At 36.4% G+C, this 16,775-nt stretch overlaps 3 protein-coding genes across 3 annotated transcripts; all 3 read left to right on the top strand.

Annotated features, from left to right (window-relative positions):
* The first annotated feature begins 876 nt into the window (after positions 1-876).
* On the top strand, positions 877-3,684 carry LOC135076279 (protein takeout-like). The gene is made up of 5 exons (XM_063970762.1): positions 877-995; positions 1,383-1,599; positions 1,900-2,030; positions 2,250-2,405; positions 3,512-3,684. The coding sequence occupies exons 1-5, from the start codon at positions 938-940 to the stop codon at positions 3,661-3,663; spliced, it is 714 nt and encodes a 237-aa protein (XP_063826832.1). The 5' UTR covers positions 877-937; the 3' UTR covers positions 3,664-3,684.
* A 330-nt stretch (positions 3,685-4,014) lies between these two features.
* LOC135076283 (protein takeout-like) lies at positions 4,015-7,017 on the top strand. Its single transcript, XM_063970766.1, has 5 exons — positions 4,015-4,238; positions 4,576-4,795; positions 5,151-5,281; positions 5,631-5,786; positions 6,864-7,017. Exons 1-5 carry the CDS (start codon positions 4,175-4,177, stop codon positions 7,013-7,015), a joined length of 723 nt encoding a protein of 240 aa, XP_063826836.1. The 5' UTR covers positions 4,015-4,174; the 3' UTR covers positions 7,016-7,017.
* A 5,408-nt stretch (positions 7,018-12,425) lies between these two features.
* Positions 12,426-16,495, top strand: LOC135075893 (circadian clock-controlled protein daywake-like). The gene is made up of 5 exons (XM_063970351.1): positions 12,426-12,586; positions 12,980-13,196; positions 14,712-14,836; positions 15,183-15,335; positions 15,853-16,495. Exons 1-5 carry the CDS (start codon positions 12,526-12,528, stop codon positions 16,002-16,004), a joined length of 708 nt encoding a protein of 235 aa, XP_063826421.1. The 5' UTR covers positions 12,426-12,525; the 3' UTR covers positions 16,005-16,495.
* The last annotated feature ends 280 nt before the right edge of the window (positions 16,496-16,775 follow it).

The following is a 16,775-nucleotide window of genomic DNA, read 5'->3' as shown; positions in this document are numbered from 1 at the left end:
CAAACAAGGCCAGTAGGCAAAGGTCGAGTATGTTTTGTAAACTATCAATAAATATGTAGTATCGTCATCTTCAGACCGCATGCAGCATATTAACTCCTTTTCTTTGAACTTGTTTATCTTTAACTGTACAGGGCGATTTTTTATAGGCAGCAAGGGCTTGTACAGCAATGGTTTCTAGTTTGTTGTTATATTTTGAAGAAAAAAGTCATAAACTTAAGAAAGGCATTCAGCATGAAAATTAGTTTAAGTTACAAAATTTGGTAGGTATGAACGTTTTTATCAGTGTTCCGATGCTGGGCTTTGACGTTTCACTTCATTCGTCACACGTCAACACTTCGTTCACTGCATGACAAAAGGCCTCCCCCGAGGCTTTCCTTAACGACTGGTCCTGCGCTGCCCACATCCAACTTCTTCCCGCGACCTTCACCAGATCGTCGATCCACCTAGTAGGAGGCCTGCCCACGTTACGTCTTTCAGCCCGTGGTTGCCACTCGAGAACTTTGCTGCCACAACGGCCATCACCTCTACGAGCTATGTGCCCTGCCCACTGCCACTAGATTTTAGCAATTCTGCGAGCTATGTCGGTCACTTTGGTTCTCCTGCAGGTCTCCTTATTTCTAATTCGATCACGCAGGGAAACTCCGAGCATAGCCCGCTCCATCGCCCTTTGGGTGACCTTGAGTCTTCTTATGAGGCCCATAGTAAGCGACCACCACATCGTATAAAATAATGTCTCACAAACGCATCCTGTATCAGCTAAGCAGGACATAATTGCCAGTTAATAGTTATCAATAGACAAGTATTTCAAATCACGGAGATGATTATACGCCATTGTTAACGTAATACCAAAGTCCTTTATAACTGAGTGTTGATATCTTCCTTCATGCAGTTTATGTAAGTTATTCTGTCTTTTCGGTTGTGCATAGTTTTAAGAAAGATGCTCTCGTATTTATTGCTAGTGAGTGTGCTGGTCACAGTGATTAATGCTGATCCAGGTAATTTGATGGACGCTTTTCACTCACTTAATTCACTTTTTTTGTCCAATACTGTATTTTTTACTTTATTATGACTAGAACTAGAAAATTTGCAGCTACAGAGTTCGGATGGTTAAAAAACAATAAAATATGTTTTCTTTTCTTTCACAATCTTTTCATAATTTAACTTTTAACTTACCCTGCTATGCTAAAAACCAATGATGAATAATAATTAATAGATGTTAAGAATAAGAGTGGGGCTCATGACGTATTCTTTGCTATAACCATGATTTCAAATCAAAATCCTCCTTGTTTGGAAAGTTTAATTTTTATTTTCGCCTTAAATATTTAATAGGAATTTATGAATTTAACTTTCTTGATTTTGGAAAAAATAATTTATTTCTTCAGTGACATTCCTCAAATGCAAAGGAGACGATGACAAATGTGCGAAAGAGTCAACGAAAGCAGCTATACCCATTTACACTGCGGGCATCCCAGAGTTCGGGGTCGAGACTTTGGATCCAGTATTCTTCAAAAATATAGATTCGTCGTCTCCAACTCTCAAATTGTTGTTGGACAACGTAACAGTTAAAGGGCTAAGGAATTGCATAGCGAAGAAGGCTCAGTAAGTGCATACGGTTATACAAGTTAGACAAGTACAAGTACAGTTAAACTAATTAATGGATGTTCTTGGCAGTATATAAAACATCTTAGTATCTCTATTTCCACATTTCCACCAATGTTTTCAGTGCCTGTAATGTTTACTAAGTGAAATACATTATGTATTTTTTAATTTTGACAACAACTAATTTCAGCTTCCAGGATTTTTGTAGATTTATCAACGGCTTAGAAATAAGTTGGTCCTTGTGGACCAACTTATTTCAATTTATAGTAATTAAGTAATTAAGTGACATTTTATTTTCAGACGGGATGCAAAAAACTCAAAACTGTTCCTGAGAATACAGTGTGATGCCACTTTAGATGGACACTATGTCATGTCTGGGCGATTACTGGTACTGCCCATCGAAGGCAATGGAAAAGTTCACGTGGATCTTAGTAAGTATAGTAGAAAAGTCATCAAAAATACTTCAAAACTCATGTATTTCTTGACAAAGATTTATTAATGTCACTTTTACACATAACAAACTCTAAAGAAAGTAAAAAAAAACTCATGCGAGATTAAGATTTAGAGAAATCTTCCTGCGTGTAGTTGTTTGGGCACGCTTGGCACGACATCATTTTGTTGACTAAACGTTATTGTAATTTTTATTATAGAAAAAGCAGTAATTGACGTCAACATGGACATTAGTGATAAGCAAGGGAAAGACGGGAAAAATCATTGGACTGTCAAGAGCTGGTCGCACACTTACGACCTGAAAGACAGGTCTACTGTCAGATTTGAAAATCTTTTCAATGGAAACAGGGTGTTAGGTGAGTTACCTTAATTCTAAAATGCTTAGTTTAAGTAGCAGAGGGCTAGCCCGCCATATCTGTCTCAGAACAAATTGTGTTCTGGAATCGAACAAGACCTCATCTCGGCTCCTTCTTCGATGGACCGACGACCTTAATGGAATAGCGGACAGTAACTAGAAAAAGCTGGATCATTTTCTTTGTTTTCTCATTCACTTATGTCCATCGATGGACTGTCGTAGTCCTGCATAATACAATAAAATATCATTTTTTTAACTTCATACAAAAGCATTGGTTGTATTATTATGTTTTGAACTACTCAATGAAAAGTAATGACTTCACATTTTATCATACAATTGCTGATGTTTCTTTTGCGTGATTTCCTTAATTAAGCGTTAAATAGAACATAAAAAAAGGCTCAATGGTTCTATGTAACGATTGCTACAAAGGCAACTAATTAGATACATAATTTCTCAACTAGATGTTAAGGAAGTTATCAATCATTACGAAGTCTCATTGTGAGTACTGCAATGAATCCAAATGTACATCTTATAAACTCTTATAAAAATACAAATACCTACCTAATGCTAGTCACTAATCACTACATAGTATATAAACAAAGCCACTTTCTGCTGTCTGTCCCTATGTACGAGTATGCTTAGATTTTGTAGCGATTATTTTTATACATAGATAGAGTGATTCATGAGGAAGGTTTAGTGTATAGGTACTTAAATAAATATTTAATTTTTACACTTCGAGTCCCAAACTAAGCAAAGCTTGTACAATGGGTACTAGACAACGGATATAACATTACCCAAATACTTTTTCTTTTTTGTAAATACATACATATTATAAATAGTAACACCCAGACCCAACACAGAAATTAAAATTCATCATTTCAATTTCTGCCCGGCCAGGAATCGAACCCGGGACCTCTCGGCATAGTAGTCCGTATCGAAACCATTACACCAAACGGCTGACTTAGCTAGACTTAGCACCTGTGTGAAGCCGGGGCAGGTCGTATCCCAACCTACTGATATGATACATTATTGACTCATTTGTTGGCGACTGCCACCTTAGGAATATTATTTTTGTAGCATATTCTACTCATGTTTTTTTTTTGCCAGGTCAAGCGGCAGAAGGAGTGATAGCGCAAAGCGGGAACGAAATCATCAGGGAGGTCGGTTCTCCTGTCATCAAGACTGTCGTGGCCAGGGTGGTGGACACCATCCATCATTTCTTCGAAGCAGTTCCGACTGAAGACTTGACTCTTGATTAAAGTGTCTCTTATTTAATGAAATATTTTATTTTAACTTCGGAGAACTCATATTATGTATCTAACAAAAATATCTTTCAAAAAGCATATAAAAACAGAATATGGTTTTGGAAACCACTTTAGGTGAAACTCACTCAAGAGTATCCAAATGTAACGAGATAATTACATACCTTCATATTGGACAGAACATTAGACTCTACATTTTTACTGCACTACACTACATTGTACCTATTACAAACGTTTGTAACACTAAATAATGTCCATGCCATCTGGGAATCGAACCCAGATCCAAGGGAATGTTACTCTCTCACCGCCGATTCATGGAAACTTTACATTGTGATGAAATATAAATATTAGTGAGCTCATCACGATGATCAACAAAATCAACTATTAATAGCCACCTAATTAAGAAAGTTTCCGTCATTGTAAAAATCCGGTCCCTATATAACTTGGTCGTTAGCCAAACCATTTAATTGTAGTTTAGTTCATCAAGGTACGTTGTGTAGTTTTCGTCATGTCGCAGAAAATACTTCTGGTGTTTGTATTTTGTGTCGTGGCCTTGGCAGGCGTTAACGCAGGTTTGTTTTTTTTTTATTTCAAAGGTAAAAATACTTTTAAAAAGCTAGAAGTGAAAAACACACAGAAAACAATGTTAACAATAAAGTACCTACAGTCAGCGTCAAATAGTTCATGCCACCCATTGTCGTCAAAAAGTTGTGAACACAAACTTATTTTAACAAAGACAGTGTTACGAACTTTTTGGCTACATTGGGTGTAAAGAACTAGATATTTGACACTGACTGTACGAGTAATTATTATAGTACATTATTCAAATGCGTTAGATATAAAAAAAACATACTATTGAACCAAACAAAACACGGTAACTAATTGTGTCATTGACTCCATTCATTCCAGTGCCATACATAACAAAATGCGCATCACACGATGCGAAATGCTTGAAACGATCAACCCAAGCCCTCCTGCCGATGTTCGCGAATGGTATGCCGCAATACGCCGTCCAGGCCCTCGATCCCCTGGTAATTAGAACCGTTGACGCCAGCACAGCCAGCCTGCAGCTTATTGTCAACAATATGGCGGTGACAGGGTTAAAGGGATGCGTTGCTACTAAAATTGAGTGAGTGTTTCTATTTATAAATAAAACCTAAATAGTGTTAGTTATTTGGCTATAGATCAGCACATAAGGCAGCAAGCAGTGTGGCATAGATAGATAGAATACATACACATTACACAAAACTAAGTATCTCTACAAACATAATTGTTGGAAACGAACAACTTAGGCGGTCTTTTTTCTGGAAGCAATAAGATGGGTCTACAACAGGTTTATACAAAATTTATTTCAAATAATTATTATGGTATTTCATTTGGTAACAAGTAGCTCCATTTAAATCTCTTTTTAAGAAGGAATGTAAATATTCATACACATTTTCTTTTCTTAGAAAAAATGTAATTCTTACCTTTGAATATTACAGGCGAGACTTAGCAGCATCGAAGTTGTTAACGAATTTCCTCTGCAACGTCCGTGCTGAGGGCAACTATGAGATGCATGGGAGGCTTCTGGTGCTGCCCATTGAAGGCAAGGGCAGAGCTCAAGTAGAACTAAGTAAGTTTCCTATTTTTTATTCCAGTTCTCAGGGAGCATCGAAGTAAGCCATCAGTCTTGAGACAGGATTGGTGAATGATCTATAATTTTAATTTGTGGTTCATAATTATCAAGTCATTTAGTCTCCACTACTGGAGCACGACCCTTCTATTTACTAGATGCAATTTTCACAGTCAGTTGAAATGGGTATTTCAATAAAAAATACACAATTTTAATTATTATCTTTCGTTTTATGCCAAAAGAATTCACCTTTTTATTAAAGGTTAACACGTGGGCATCAAGTGGGTTGTTCCCAATTAGGTATCAAAATACCTGAGTAATATTTTGTCAACTATCACTTTTGTTTCAGATAAGATACAAATGAACGTGGCCAGTAACATCGTTGAGAAAATCGGCAAAGACGGCAAGAAGCATTGGCATATAAAAGGATCATCCTACACCTACGAACTCAAAGATAAGGCGCATGTTAACTTCGAGAATCTATTCAATGGAAACGAACTTATGTGTAAGTTAAAAGAACAACATATTATTACAACAGATTTCATAATTTAAGATTCACCAAATAGTACCTACGAGTATATCAATCAAGCGAAATATTACGCTCATAAAAGTAGGTAGTAATTTTTGTTGAACTCTACATTACATCAAGAACCGTATAATCTACTTCTTATTTTCATTCAATTTCATAGCACTAATCTAAACTAAATTAAAGGATTATCATCGAATTTTCTATCCAATAAATTAACCTTTGGTTCCACGAAACAATTATAACAATGCTACGAGTATAAATAGATTAAATACTCATAATTTTGATCAAATGATATTATAATAACAATTACAGCTAACAGCAAAATAATTACCGACCTTAATCGCTAATTTCTTTTTCATTGAATCTACTAATTGAAATATCAGGCAATTAGGGCGTTATTACAAAATACCAGAATTTGATAACATTTAGCGAAGTCGGAGTGGTAATTAAATTTGATCAGTGACCCAACTACGTAACAGTTTTATTAATTCGGTAATAATTGATGTGAAGGTGCCTGTACCTAATGCGAAAGGCAAAAGGATAAAATAAAAGTCGAAATCTAAATTCAATACCTCAAAAGGATACAGTAACCTACATAATAATAATACCTATTAACTTACTTCGCTATTTTATATTATGTCTATCCCATTGGAAACTAATATCAAACACTTAGGTTGGGTTGCACCATCTTACTTTAAAAATTTGTCAAACTTCATACAAAAAGCACCATTTATTGTTATTAATTGTTACGGTTAAAATAAGGTGGTGCAACTCAGCTTAACATATGCTTACAAACATAGAAAAGAAGGCGTGTTTCGTTGGACAGTCAAACTGTAAGATGTCGTTTCTAACCAAACGGGATTTCTTATTCCCAAAATTGCAAATCTCAGTCTGCCTGCAATTTTTTTTTTCACATCGTGTGGCTCTACCAGGCTATGACTAGCATCAAAATATTTCCAATATTCAACATGACTGGCATCAATTTCCAATATTCAAATCTCAAAAAATTCGAATCCAGAACAGAATAAATTCAAAATATTTTTTTCTTTCCAGCCAGGGCAGCCCGTGAGATAATAGCAAACAACGGCAACGATATCGTCGTGGAGGTAGGTCCTCCTGTCATCAAGGCCATCGTTGACAAGATCATCGAAAACGTCAACCACTTGTTCCGAGCGGTACCAGTCGAAGAACTGGCTTTAAACTGATAAATCCAAAGTTTTATTAAAGTAAATAAAATCTTAAATACAGTGATTCTTTTGTTTTCTCTTATGCTTATTCCAATATGACTAGAGTGAAACTACGAGTAAGTAGCGTTAATTCGCAATTCATGTAATAAAATAGCTGACTTCGTTTACGGAATTAATATACCACCTAAAGCATTTTCACATTTTCATGTATACCTAAGACGAACCGTATGGCTCGCATGTGAAAAAGTCTTCTTCAGATCTCATGTAGAGCCAAGCTCTACACCAGGGGTGGCCAACTTGATTAGACATAAGATCTACTGTTTACTAAACTCTGGGCGATCTACCACTTACATACTTCTTGAAATCTTAAATGAAACAGCATAGTTTAGTACACAATCGAGTAGTATTTTTTGCCTTGCCACGATCGACTGGACTAATAGTCGAGATCGACCGGTTGGCCACCCCTGCTCTACACCATAGTTAAAATATTTGGGATGGCCATTTCTAACACAACAATTCGAATTGGCAAACAAACGCAAATTAAACTCCATTTGTCATCAAATCAACAGAAGCTAATAAACTCCCAGTGTAACCAAATTATACCAGCACAAAACAAATGAAATCCGCGACAAATCCTAATAATTTATTTAACGACTTAAATACTGTAGAATGTTCTTTAGGGTAATAAATTTTATTATCCCTCCATGAAACTGTCATCGAATGCGTACGCGCCGCGTTGGCATCATACTGGATACTGGGCTGTAAAGAACTATTATTTTGTGCCTTCACACGGAGGCGAAAGATATAAAAATGTCAGCACTCTTGCGTGTTTAGGAGCATATGGTATTGCATTTATTTAAAGAATGGGGGAGCGAAAGTGGAACAGGCAGTATGAACATTGATAGAGACATGATTTCAGTGTGTGTTAGTGGGTAAAGACAAAGACAAGCGAAATAGACAAATGACATAAAAAAAAGAACTACCTACCTAAGTAAACTTGACCTTCACTAGTTGGGTTTTTATTGGCGGTCTGTAGATCCTGGCTACACAGGAGTTGCAGCGGTGGGAACGAGATGTGGGAATAGTCCCGTAACTACCTAAGTCAACAATTCGGCAATACCTATTATACTAAGCCGAGAAATAAACAACAGAAATAATATTAGGTACATTTGATTTAAGTTGCATAAATCATATCACTAATTAATTGGTGTTTTTCCATACATTCTTAAATGGTTGCCTTACTTTTTTCTGATTAATATCCGTGTTTTTACCTCTGAAGTACCTATCCATCCTTTTTAACTCTACCTATACGAAGATTTTATAAACTATATTTTGCAATAAAATTGTGTAACGTTATTTTTTTATTAGTTATCCAAGTGATGTTAATTAACACCAAATAAGTTTGATTCGAATTTTCGATAGCTACAATTTACAAGGTAGCAGGAAAGCGCTGGACGCAGGCCGCTACCAACCGGGTGACATGGAAAGCATTGGGGGAGGCCTATGTTCAGCAGTGGACGTCCTATGGCTGAGATGATGATGATGATACATTTTTTTTACGAAATAACTCTTTCGAGTCTTTAAAAACTTTTATTGGTCAAATATCCATCGAATTCCTACCACAAAGGTATCGTCTCCCAATAACGTCCCTATCGGGGCTTTTATCATGAATCTGTCAATTTTTATTATTATTTTGACAAACAGATGATTGCCGATGCAATCTGTTACCGGTATAATGAGGCATGACTCAGCATGCTGAGACGGTTTTAATGGCATACTGGACTTGCAGACAGAGCTTGTTTTAAAATAAAAAAAGAATAGTGACGAGTGAACTTTAAAGGTAAAAATAAGAAAATTGAGACTCATTTGTTGTTGCTTGATGCAAGATAAGAATCTAAAGATTAATTAAACTTCATAAAATAAAGTCAATATTTATTGAGGTTTCGTAAAGTTACAAGTTTAATAATAGCTATGAGAAACATCTTTATCGTCATTTTAGGTCACCTAGTCTTCAAGAACACAATCTTCTCCAATTTAACAGAGGCAAACGGATGATTAAGTAGGTACGCAAGGGAAGTACGCAGAATGGACGGCCGATGGGGCAGCAAGGTTCTGGAATGGAGGCCGCGTGCCGGAAAACGCAGCGTGGGACGTCCACCTACAAAGTGGACCGACGATATCGTAAAGGTAGCGGGGAAGCACTGGACGTAGGCCGCTACCAATCGATCAACATGGAAAGCATTGGGGGAGGCCTATGTTCAGCAGTGGACGTCCTATGGCTGACATGATGATGATGATGAAACGTATGATTTGGCTTACACCCCTCACTCTGGCTAGACTCATAAAATGAGTATAGGACCGCCCCCACTCTTCTTCCGTATGAATCTCATACTACTTTGCCGGAACCACATGGCTATAAAAAGCATCAAAACCCTCAAAAATCACCATTACGACCCTCAACTTAAACTTCCAAACATATCGTTATTATCATACGGAAGCATGAACGCATAATAAAACCTTTGCCCCTATATCAGCACACAAATCGACCAAGAAAATGAATTAGCCGGGGCGTAACTAACTACCAATCAATAGCAAACTGATTTATTCCCAAGGGGCGATGTTATCGTTGAGAATTACACTGCGACTATGGTGGCGAACGGAGCGGGCAAAATTACAGACGACAGCAAATACGATACACAGTTGCATGATAAGAATAAGAATCATGAAACTAAGCTGATCTAATCTGCATTAGAGGGAAGTGGATCCTTAACCACGAACCTCCTGTGTTCTTCTGATTAATTTCGTTGCGGGTTCAATGATGTTTAAACTTTCCCTTAGGACAAACTTAAACTTCATTGGTTATAGAACCGTAGGTAAATCCGTCCTGAATATACTGACCACACTGGAGTTGCCGTGCAGCGGTGGAAACGAGAGGTAGGAATAATACAGAATAGACACATCACGAGCTTTGCAGCTTGTTCGTAGTGTAGTGCTGCCCACGAGTAGAATTCGCGATACGCAACTTTCTAGCAATATCTACACAATACACATAATTATCCGAACCCTACTAATTGCTCTCGCTTCTGTCACAAAATATAACAGAAGGTAAACTCACGCTTTGCATACCTGCGGTCGGCCGTCGCGCTAGGGTTGTCTTGTCATGTGTTGCATTTATTTCGTTATGATAGAAAAATGTAACTCTTAATACTATAGAAGAAAGACAATAACAGATATCCACGTATAATTATGTAGTTATGTTTAGTACGTTATTATTATAGTAATAGTTTGTAAACAAATACACGAGAAGGAAGTACCTACTCGTAGTACCTATGTTTTGATGGTTGACACTATTATCCAATAATTCCTAAAACCTCTTTAAAACACTTCGATATTCCTAATAATTGAGTTGGTTTTCAATTTGTCAACGTTAAACGAACTATTGAAATACAAATAAATACCTTACCTCCCGGAATCAACTGGTAGTTTAAAAAACGAAAATTTAGTTTTTTATGTTTAGTGTAAGCAACCATCTACTTAACAAATGTTATAATACCCCTTTTTTGTTGTTGTGTCTATGTGTGCGTGGCTCGAGCGCGCTTAGTATGGAGTTTACCTTCTGTTATATTTTGTGCTTCTGTCTAGTCGCTCCCGCTTCGTCACTGTATGATCAGCCCCAGCTTACTCACAGTTTGGTAAATAGCAACGTTTTGCAACTCCGACCATGTTGACACGTGCCGCGGCCGTTTGCGTGACGGCCGACGGCCTGATGTGTAGGTAAATGGCAACGAATTGAGGGGAGACTGGGGTTTTACAAGTCAGCGCAAACATATAAAGCTTTTATGTACTTGGTTAAAGTCAGTATTATTTAGGAAACGAGGTGTAAGCTTGTCATTTTTGAAGGGCAAGTGCATAGTCAAGTCCAGAACAGAATAATTCAGTTTGTCTACCGCAGTTTTAATTCGCATGACTTGAAAACTTGAAAATAATTTAATTATGTAACAATAACTTGTTGTTACGAAAAGTTTCTTAATTTGTTCCTTCCATTTTTCAATGTTATTCGTAAGCTATTACGAGTATTACATGATTTTAGCACTCGGCAACATATTTGGCATATTTTACATGTATCCCAAAAAACCTTTAAAATGCGCAAAAGTCTATAAGTTAATGTGTTTTCCGCATAAATCATAAAACTAAGAATAATAATTATCTAATGAGTATCTCATTATAATAATTAGGTATTTGCGCAATTCGCATTGTTTAAAATCGTCTACTGCAACTTCAAAAAAGTGTTTTATATTTTATGAGGTGCATACAATTATACTGTCAAATAACAATAATACGTCATTGTGCTCATCGTCATATACCTACCTAAGTAATGAAAACATAAACGTCCTAAAAAACTTGGAAAGATACTGTGTTGTTTTGATATTATTAATTAAGATTATATTATATTATTTGTTACACAACGCTGATTCCGCAACCTTAATGAGTCAGTACCTTTGAATAATAAAATATTTTGGATTAGAGGCCATGGCTTGACTAACAGCGGTGGCGTCAAAAATAATTCCTTGATTAGATTTTTTGAGTACCGCGAACAACATATTGACGTACGAGTACGTGATATTGATTCTTAATTGATAAATCTAATTAATTAGCGCCAAAACTATTAAAACCATAATTTGAAATCCAATGCAAAATATTCCACTAGGAAAATTTTAACACCAACATACCTAATTGATTTCAATGGCAAATTAAAATGTTAATAATCAGTACCTACCTATGTTACATGTGCCCATTATCTAATAAGTTATTGAGAAAACTCAATGAATACATTTGAAACATAATTATGACTGTAAGAAGCTCAATGTTCATACCTATTGTATTACTTTGTAGAGGCGTGTCAGCACATTCAAACTAAGGCTGAGTTGCACCACCTTATTTTAACCGTAACAACAACAATGACCGGTACTTTTTCTATCGTTCGTTTCAGCCGAAAGACGTCCACTGCTGGACAAAGGCCTCCCCCAAGGATTTCCACAAACACCGGTCCTGCGCCGCTTGCATCCAGGTACCTCCCGCGAACTTCACCAGATCGTCGGTCCACCTAGTGGGAGGCCTGCCCACGCTACGTCTTCCAGCTCGTGGTCGCCACTCAAGAACTTTTTGTATGGAGCTTGACATATTTTTGACGTTTGTCAAAGTTAAAGTAAGATGGTGCAACTCACCCCTAATATATTAACAAAGATTCTGTATAAATGCACCTTCTGCTATTACATAATATACCATAGTTTATAGATTAATTAACAATCGTCCTTACCAACAAGTTAATAAAAACCATGATTGATTGGTCTGTGCCTCTACTTAGATGATCCTCCTCGCTCGCGGTCAAGGCACAAATAAAGCTGATATTAAAACAATATGAATTTCCCTGTGCCATATATAAATTTTGCTCAAAGAATCCGACCATAGTTCTGCCGGTTTTTGTAGTGGGTCTGTTGTTTTATAATTTTTGTGTAAAGTTTCCGAAAATGTGCGCGCGAGTTGCAATTTTACTATGTTTGCTTGGAGTGGCCTGTTCAGCATTAGCTGGTAAAGTATTCATGTTTTTATTCCTAATTTTGATAAACGCTAAGTTCTTAGACATAGTAGGTAGATTATAGTTCTTTTAAACTCACCCAAGAGATGACGATTTTTGCATAAAAAACTGCATTAATTCAATGAATAGTGCAAGCTGAAAAATAAACATACGTAATTTATTGCACATAATCATCAAATGGCAAATAGCGACATAAATATTACTTAGTACCTAATTAATTAATAGCTATTAAACGGCTTACAGTGTCGTTAAAATACTATTTTATTTTCGGCTAAAGATTAGTAATTTGTTTGCCTATAAAAAATGTTGACAAATAAGTATAAACATCGTTTCTCTTCATGTTTTTCAAATTAAAGGTTAAGATTGTTTATTATTTCTGTCTCTAGTTTCAATCACCAAATGCAAAATAGACGACGTCAACTGCATGCGTCTATCCGCTCAAGCCCTCGTGCCAATTGTAGCTGCCGGTCTACCAGAGTATGACATGAAGCCTCTTGACCCGCTACCCATCTCCAAGATAGATGGAAGCTCTCCAGACTTGAAACTCATAGCCTCAGACGTGGTTGTCACAGGAATGAAAGGATGCGAAGTCCAACGTATATCGTAAGTTTTTATTTCCTATTTAAACAGGGTTTAATCTGCGTACTTTATCAAACAAAAACTGTTGCTTCTTCTGCTCAAATGCAACAACTTTTCCCAAGAGACCGAATTTCGAATATGAAGAATTATGTATAGAAAACTTATACAAATTATTATAATCATTTTTCTTACAAAATTTGACATTGGTCCTGCAGGAAAAGTAGTTGTATCAAATATAAAAAATTAAATAAAAATGAATTAGGTACTTTTGTCTAAAACACGAGAACGGTTCTTCCGTTATTTTAGGCGATGGCTAATTTTGGTCCTATAATACATATTTGTGAAAGTTCAGGAAAGATTTAAACGGTGAGGATATAGTCGTAGTGCTAGCGGAAGAGGCAGCGGCAGCGGCAGCGGCAGTGGAAGCGGCAGCGGCAGCGGAAGTGGCAGCGGCAGCGGTAGTGGAAGTGGCAGTGGCAGCGGCAGTGGCAGCGGCAGCGGTAGTGGAAGTGGCAGTGGCAGCGGCAGTGGCAGTGGGAGCGGCAGTGGCAGTGGCAGCGGCAGTGGCAGCGGCAGTGGCAGCGGCAGCGGCAGCGGCAGCGGCAGTGGCAGCGGCAGTGGCAGTGGCAGCGGTAGTGGTAGTGGCAGTGGTAGTGGCAGTGGCAGCGGCTAGTCAATATTGACAAACTTTCTATAAGCTGTCAACACGTCATTCAACTTACTATTTTATTGTATGGTCATTATTGGAATTGGGATGTTCTTTCTTTCTCCAAGGATGTAAATTCATGTTATGGTACGAACAGTACAGTGGACAAATTAGTACTTACCCACACTTATTGTTTTCTCATGCTGTATGGTTTTGAGAAAATTAAATATTATTTATTAAACCTTTTTGTTGACTTTTTCATTTAACGTTGGTACAAATAACATTTCAGGCTTATTCCACTAAGTGAACTTTTTGTTCACTATTCCCCGTTATATTAGGATTTTATTTTTAACTTTATAAGCTCCAATTTGGCGTTAACAAATAGTGAACAAAAAGTTCACTAATCCCCGTTGACGGGGATTGTCAATGGGGAATAGTGGAATAAGCCACATTTCAGACTATAAGCAATGTAGGTAGGTAACTATTTAAGTATACATATTATTAAATCCTACTCATACGCATTCGTGCGTAACAAATTCTTTAACAATTCCACATTTTATAAAGTAGATACATACCAGTAATTTGATCTTTTGATCTTCATCATACATTTTTCACGCTTTTTCTAAACCCGATGTTTCTTTTCTAAAGGATTTCAAAAAAGTATATTACCTAAACAGGTTTGTTTGATTTTTATTTTGTTATATTCAAAATTTTATTTTACCGTTTTGTCGGCGTGATTAATATACATACGAGTACCTCTACAAAATTACAGCTCCCTAGTGCCAATAATTTCCAAGCAAAACCTCGGACAGACAGACAGACTGACAATATATCGAAACTATAAGGGTTCCTTGTCATGACTACGGAACCCTAAAAAGAGATCTTTTTTGCAGGCGGGTTCAGTCTAAAGTCGACGTGGGCTTACTCTGTTCGGTGAAAGTGGAAGGGGAATATGAGATTAAAGGGAAAATCCTCATTCTTCCTCTAGATGGAAAGGGAAAATTGACTGTCTCTTTGAGTAAGAATATTTATTTATTCATACGATTAATAACGCACTTAGCACAATCATAAATGTTAGAACTTCCTATTTCTTATATTTTTTTGTAAATGGAAAGTGATATGTACCAACTTGTACTACCAATCGTTGATTGTATAGAGTCCCCATTGCTATCTTACAGAGTAGACAATGGTAAATCAAGTTGAAACACTGTGATACTTAATGAAGAAGCAATAGGTGTTATTTTAGTACAAAATGATGTTTACTTTGTAGTCTCTACAACTATTGGTACTTAATATTAACAAAATATGAGTTAAAAGAATTCCACTTTTATGAAAACATAACAAATTAACCCATTATCTTTCAGCAAAGTTCCTTATCAACGTACAGACTGTACTCAAAGAAGAAGAACTAAACGGTAAGAAGCACTGGGGCATATCCAGCTGGGATTACAACTACGATCTGAAGGAGCGCGCCAACATTGAGCTAACTAACCTGTTTGCTGGAAGCGAAAAACTGAGTAAGTATGGTTTCTTGGACTTAGGATAGCGTCAACAAGACCATAGGCTTTAAATGCCTAATATCACAATAACAAATACAACAAGAGGAGATAAAAGATTGAGCTTGTTGCGTAATATGTATAATTAAATCAATGCATAGTTTGATTCTTTTGGTGTCGTTTTAGAATACGAACCCACGGACCGGCTTGTTACTTTTAGGTTATTATAACTTATTTTTCAGATCACCTACCACTTTTGGTTGGATAGGTTTTTAATCAAAATTTTACAAAATTACTTATTGCGAAGACTGGTGCTTGAGATGGATTAAGATCTTTAAATTAAGACACCAGGTCTACCTACCTCTTAGACCGAGAATGCTATAACAGTATGTTTCATAGCGACATAATCAGCAATGTTCATATTTTATCAAACAGCGCCATTTATCAGAAATATCTTGAACTTTATCAAGAATCGATGAAACTTGCCCTATTTCTCTGATTAATATTTCAATTATTAATATTTTATCTAATATTTCAGCTGAAGCCATAAGAGAATCTCTTGGGGAGAGTGCCAACGAGATCGTCAAGGAGGTCGGCCCTCCCATCATCAAAGCTATAACGGGGGAGGTGATAGACTCCATCAAGCACTTCTTCCACCACGTGCCAGTTGAGGACCTGATTATTGAATAAGGAAGAATGAGATAAAAGTATTACTATTATGTTAACGCTACGTTTTGTTTTTATATAGAGGTACGACAGAAACCGCTTGCAGATTTAAAACGTAAATGGCATTTTCTATTTTTTCTTTTACACTGTGTTTTGGTTGTGAACTCTCAAAAAAAGTTAAAGACAGAAAGATAAAGGTAATAAGATATTTCCTGTGACATGATGTAGGTATATAAATTTTATTACATATGTGATTACCATTAAACAGATATTTGGTATTTAAATTAAGCTTATTTAGGTCAATAGGTTTTTATGCGATTTTATAAAGTAAAACGAGTCCAATTAGAAATAATTTTAACTCGAAATTTGAACTCTATAAATTCCTCTGTAGATTCAAGGTGTATTAATAGGTGTAGGTGTAAGTGACTCTCATTTCAACAAGCCAAATAAACTTGGGATTTTAATCAGGGTAAGGTTTTGTTATTTTTATTTCTTAGATAAACAATCACATAAAAGATTTCGTTTAATTTCACGCCTACATCATAGACGGAATTCACGGAATGTCTCCTTATACCAATGATATTTACAAGTTCAAAACAGTTCCACGAGCATAATAGCTCATGGATACGGTAGATTCACATCTACATTACTCTTAGGTGCCGTATAATGGGGTTACTTTGACCAATTTTAAACTTTGAAGGTCCATATCTTTTAAATTTGTGGGTGTAAAAAAATACAAAAAAAGTCTAATAATCGGTTTTTATAGCACTCTCGATTCGTGTAATAAAAAATGAA

This window comes from Ostrinia nubilalis, chromosome 11 (genome assembly GCF_963855985.1).
Source record: "Ostrinia nubilalis chromosome 11, ilOstNubi1.1, whole genome shotgun sequence".
Classification (NCBI taxonomy): domain Eukaryota; kingdom Metazoa; phylum Arthropoda; class Insecta; order Lepidoptera; family Crambidae; genus Ostrinia; species Ostrinia nubilalis.
This window is presented reverse-complemented; position numbering and strand designations above follow the sequence as displayed.

Bases quoted from the DNA above. Each gene is read 5' to 3' on its own strand.
- LOC135076283 (XM_063970766.1), top strand. From the start codon at position 4,175: ATGTCGCAGAAAATACTTCTGGTGTTTGTATTTTGTGTCGTGGCCTTG. The intron at 4,796-5,150 runs GTGAGTGTTTCT...TGAATATTACAG, and splicing joins TGCGTTGCTACTAAAATTGA to GCGAGACTTAGCAGCATCGA. The intron at 5,787-6,863 runs GTAAGTTAAAAG...TTTTCTTTCCAG, and splicing joins CAATGGAAACGAACTTATGT to CCAGGGCAGCCCGTGAGATA.
- LOC135076279 (XM_063970762.1), top strand. From the start codon at position 938: ATGCTCTCGTATTTATTGCTAGTGAGTGTGCTGGTCACAGTGATTAAT. The intron at 2,031-2,249 runs GTAAGTATAGTA...TTTTTATTATAG, and splicing joins AAAAGTTCACGTGGATCTTA to AAAAAGCAGTAATTGACGTC. The intron at 2,406-3,511 runs GTGAGTTACCTT...TTTTTTTGCCAG, and splicing joins CAATGGAAACAGGGTGTTAG to GTCAAGCGGCAGAAGGAGTG.
- LOC135075893 (XM_063970351.1), top strand. From the start codon at position 12,526: ATGTGCGCGCGAGTTGCAATTTTACTATGTTTGCTTGGAGTGGCCTGT. The intron at 12,587-12,979 runs GTAAAGTATTCA...TTCTGTCTCTAG, and splicing joins GGCCTGTTCAGCATTAGCTG to TTTCAATCACCAAATGCAAA. The intron at 13,197-14,711 runs GTAAGTTTTTAT...TCTTTTTTGCAG, and splicing joins TGCGAAGTCCAACGTATATC to GCGGGTTCAGTCTAAAGTCG.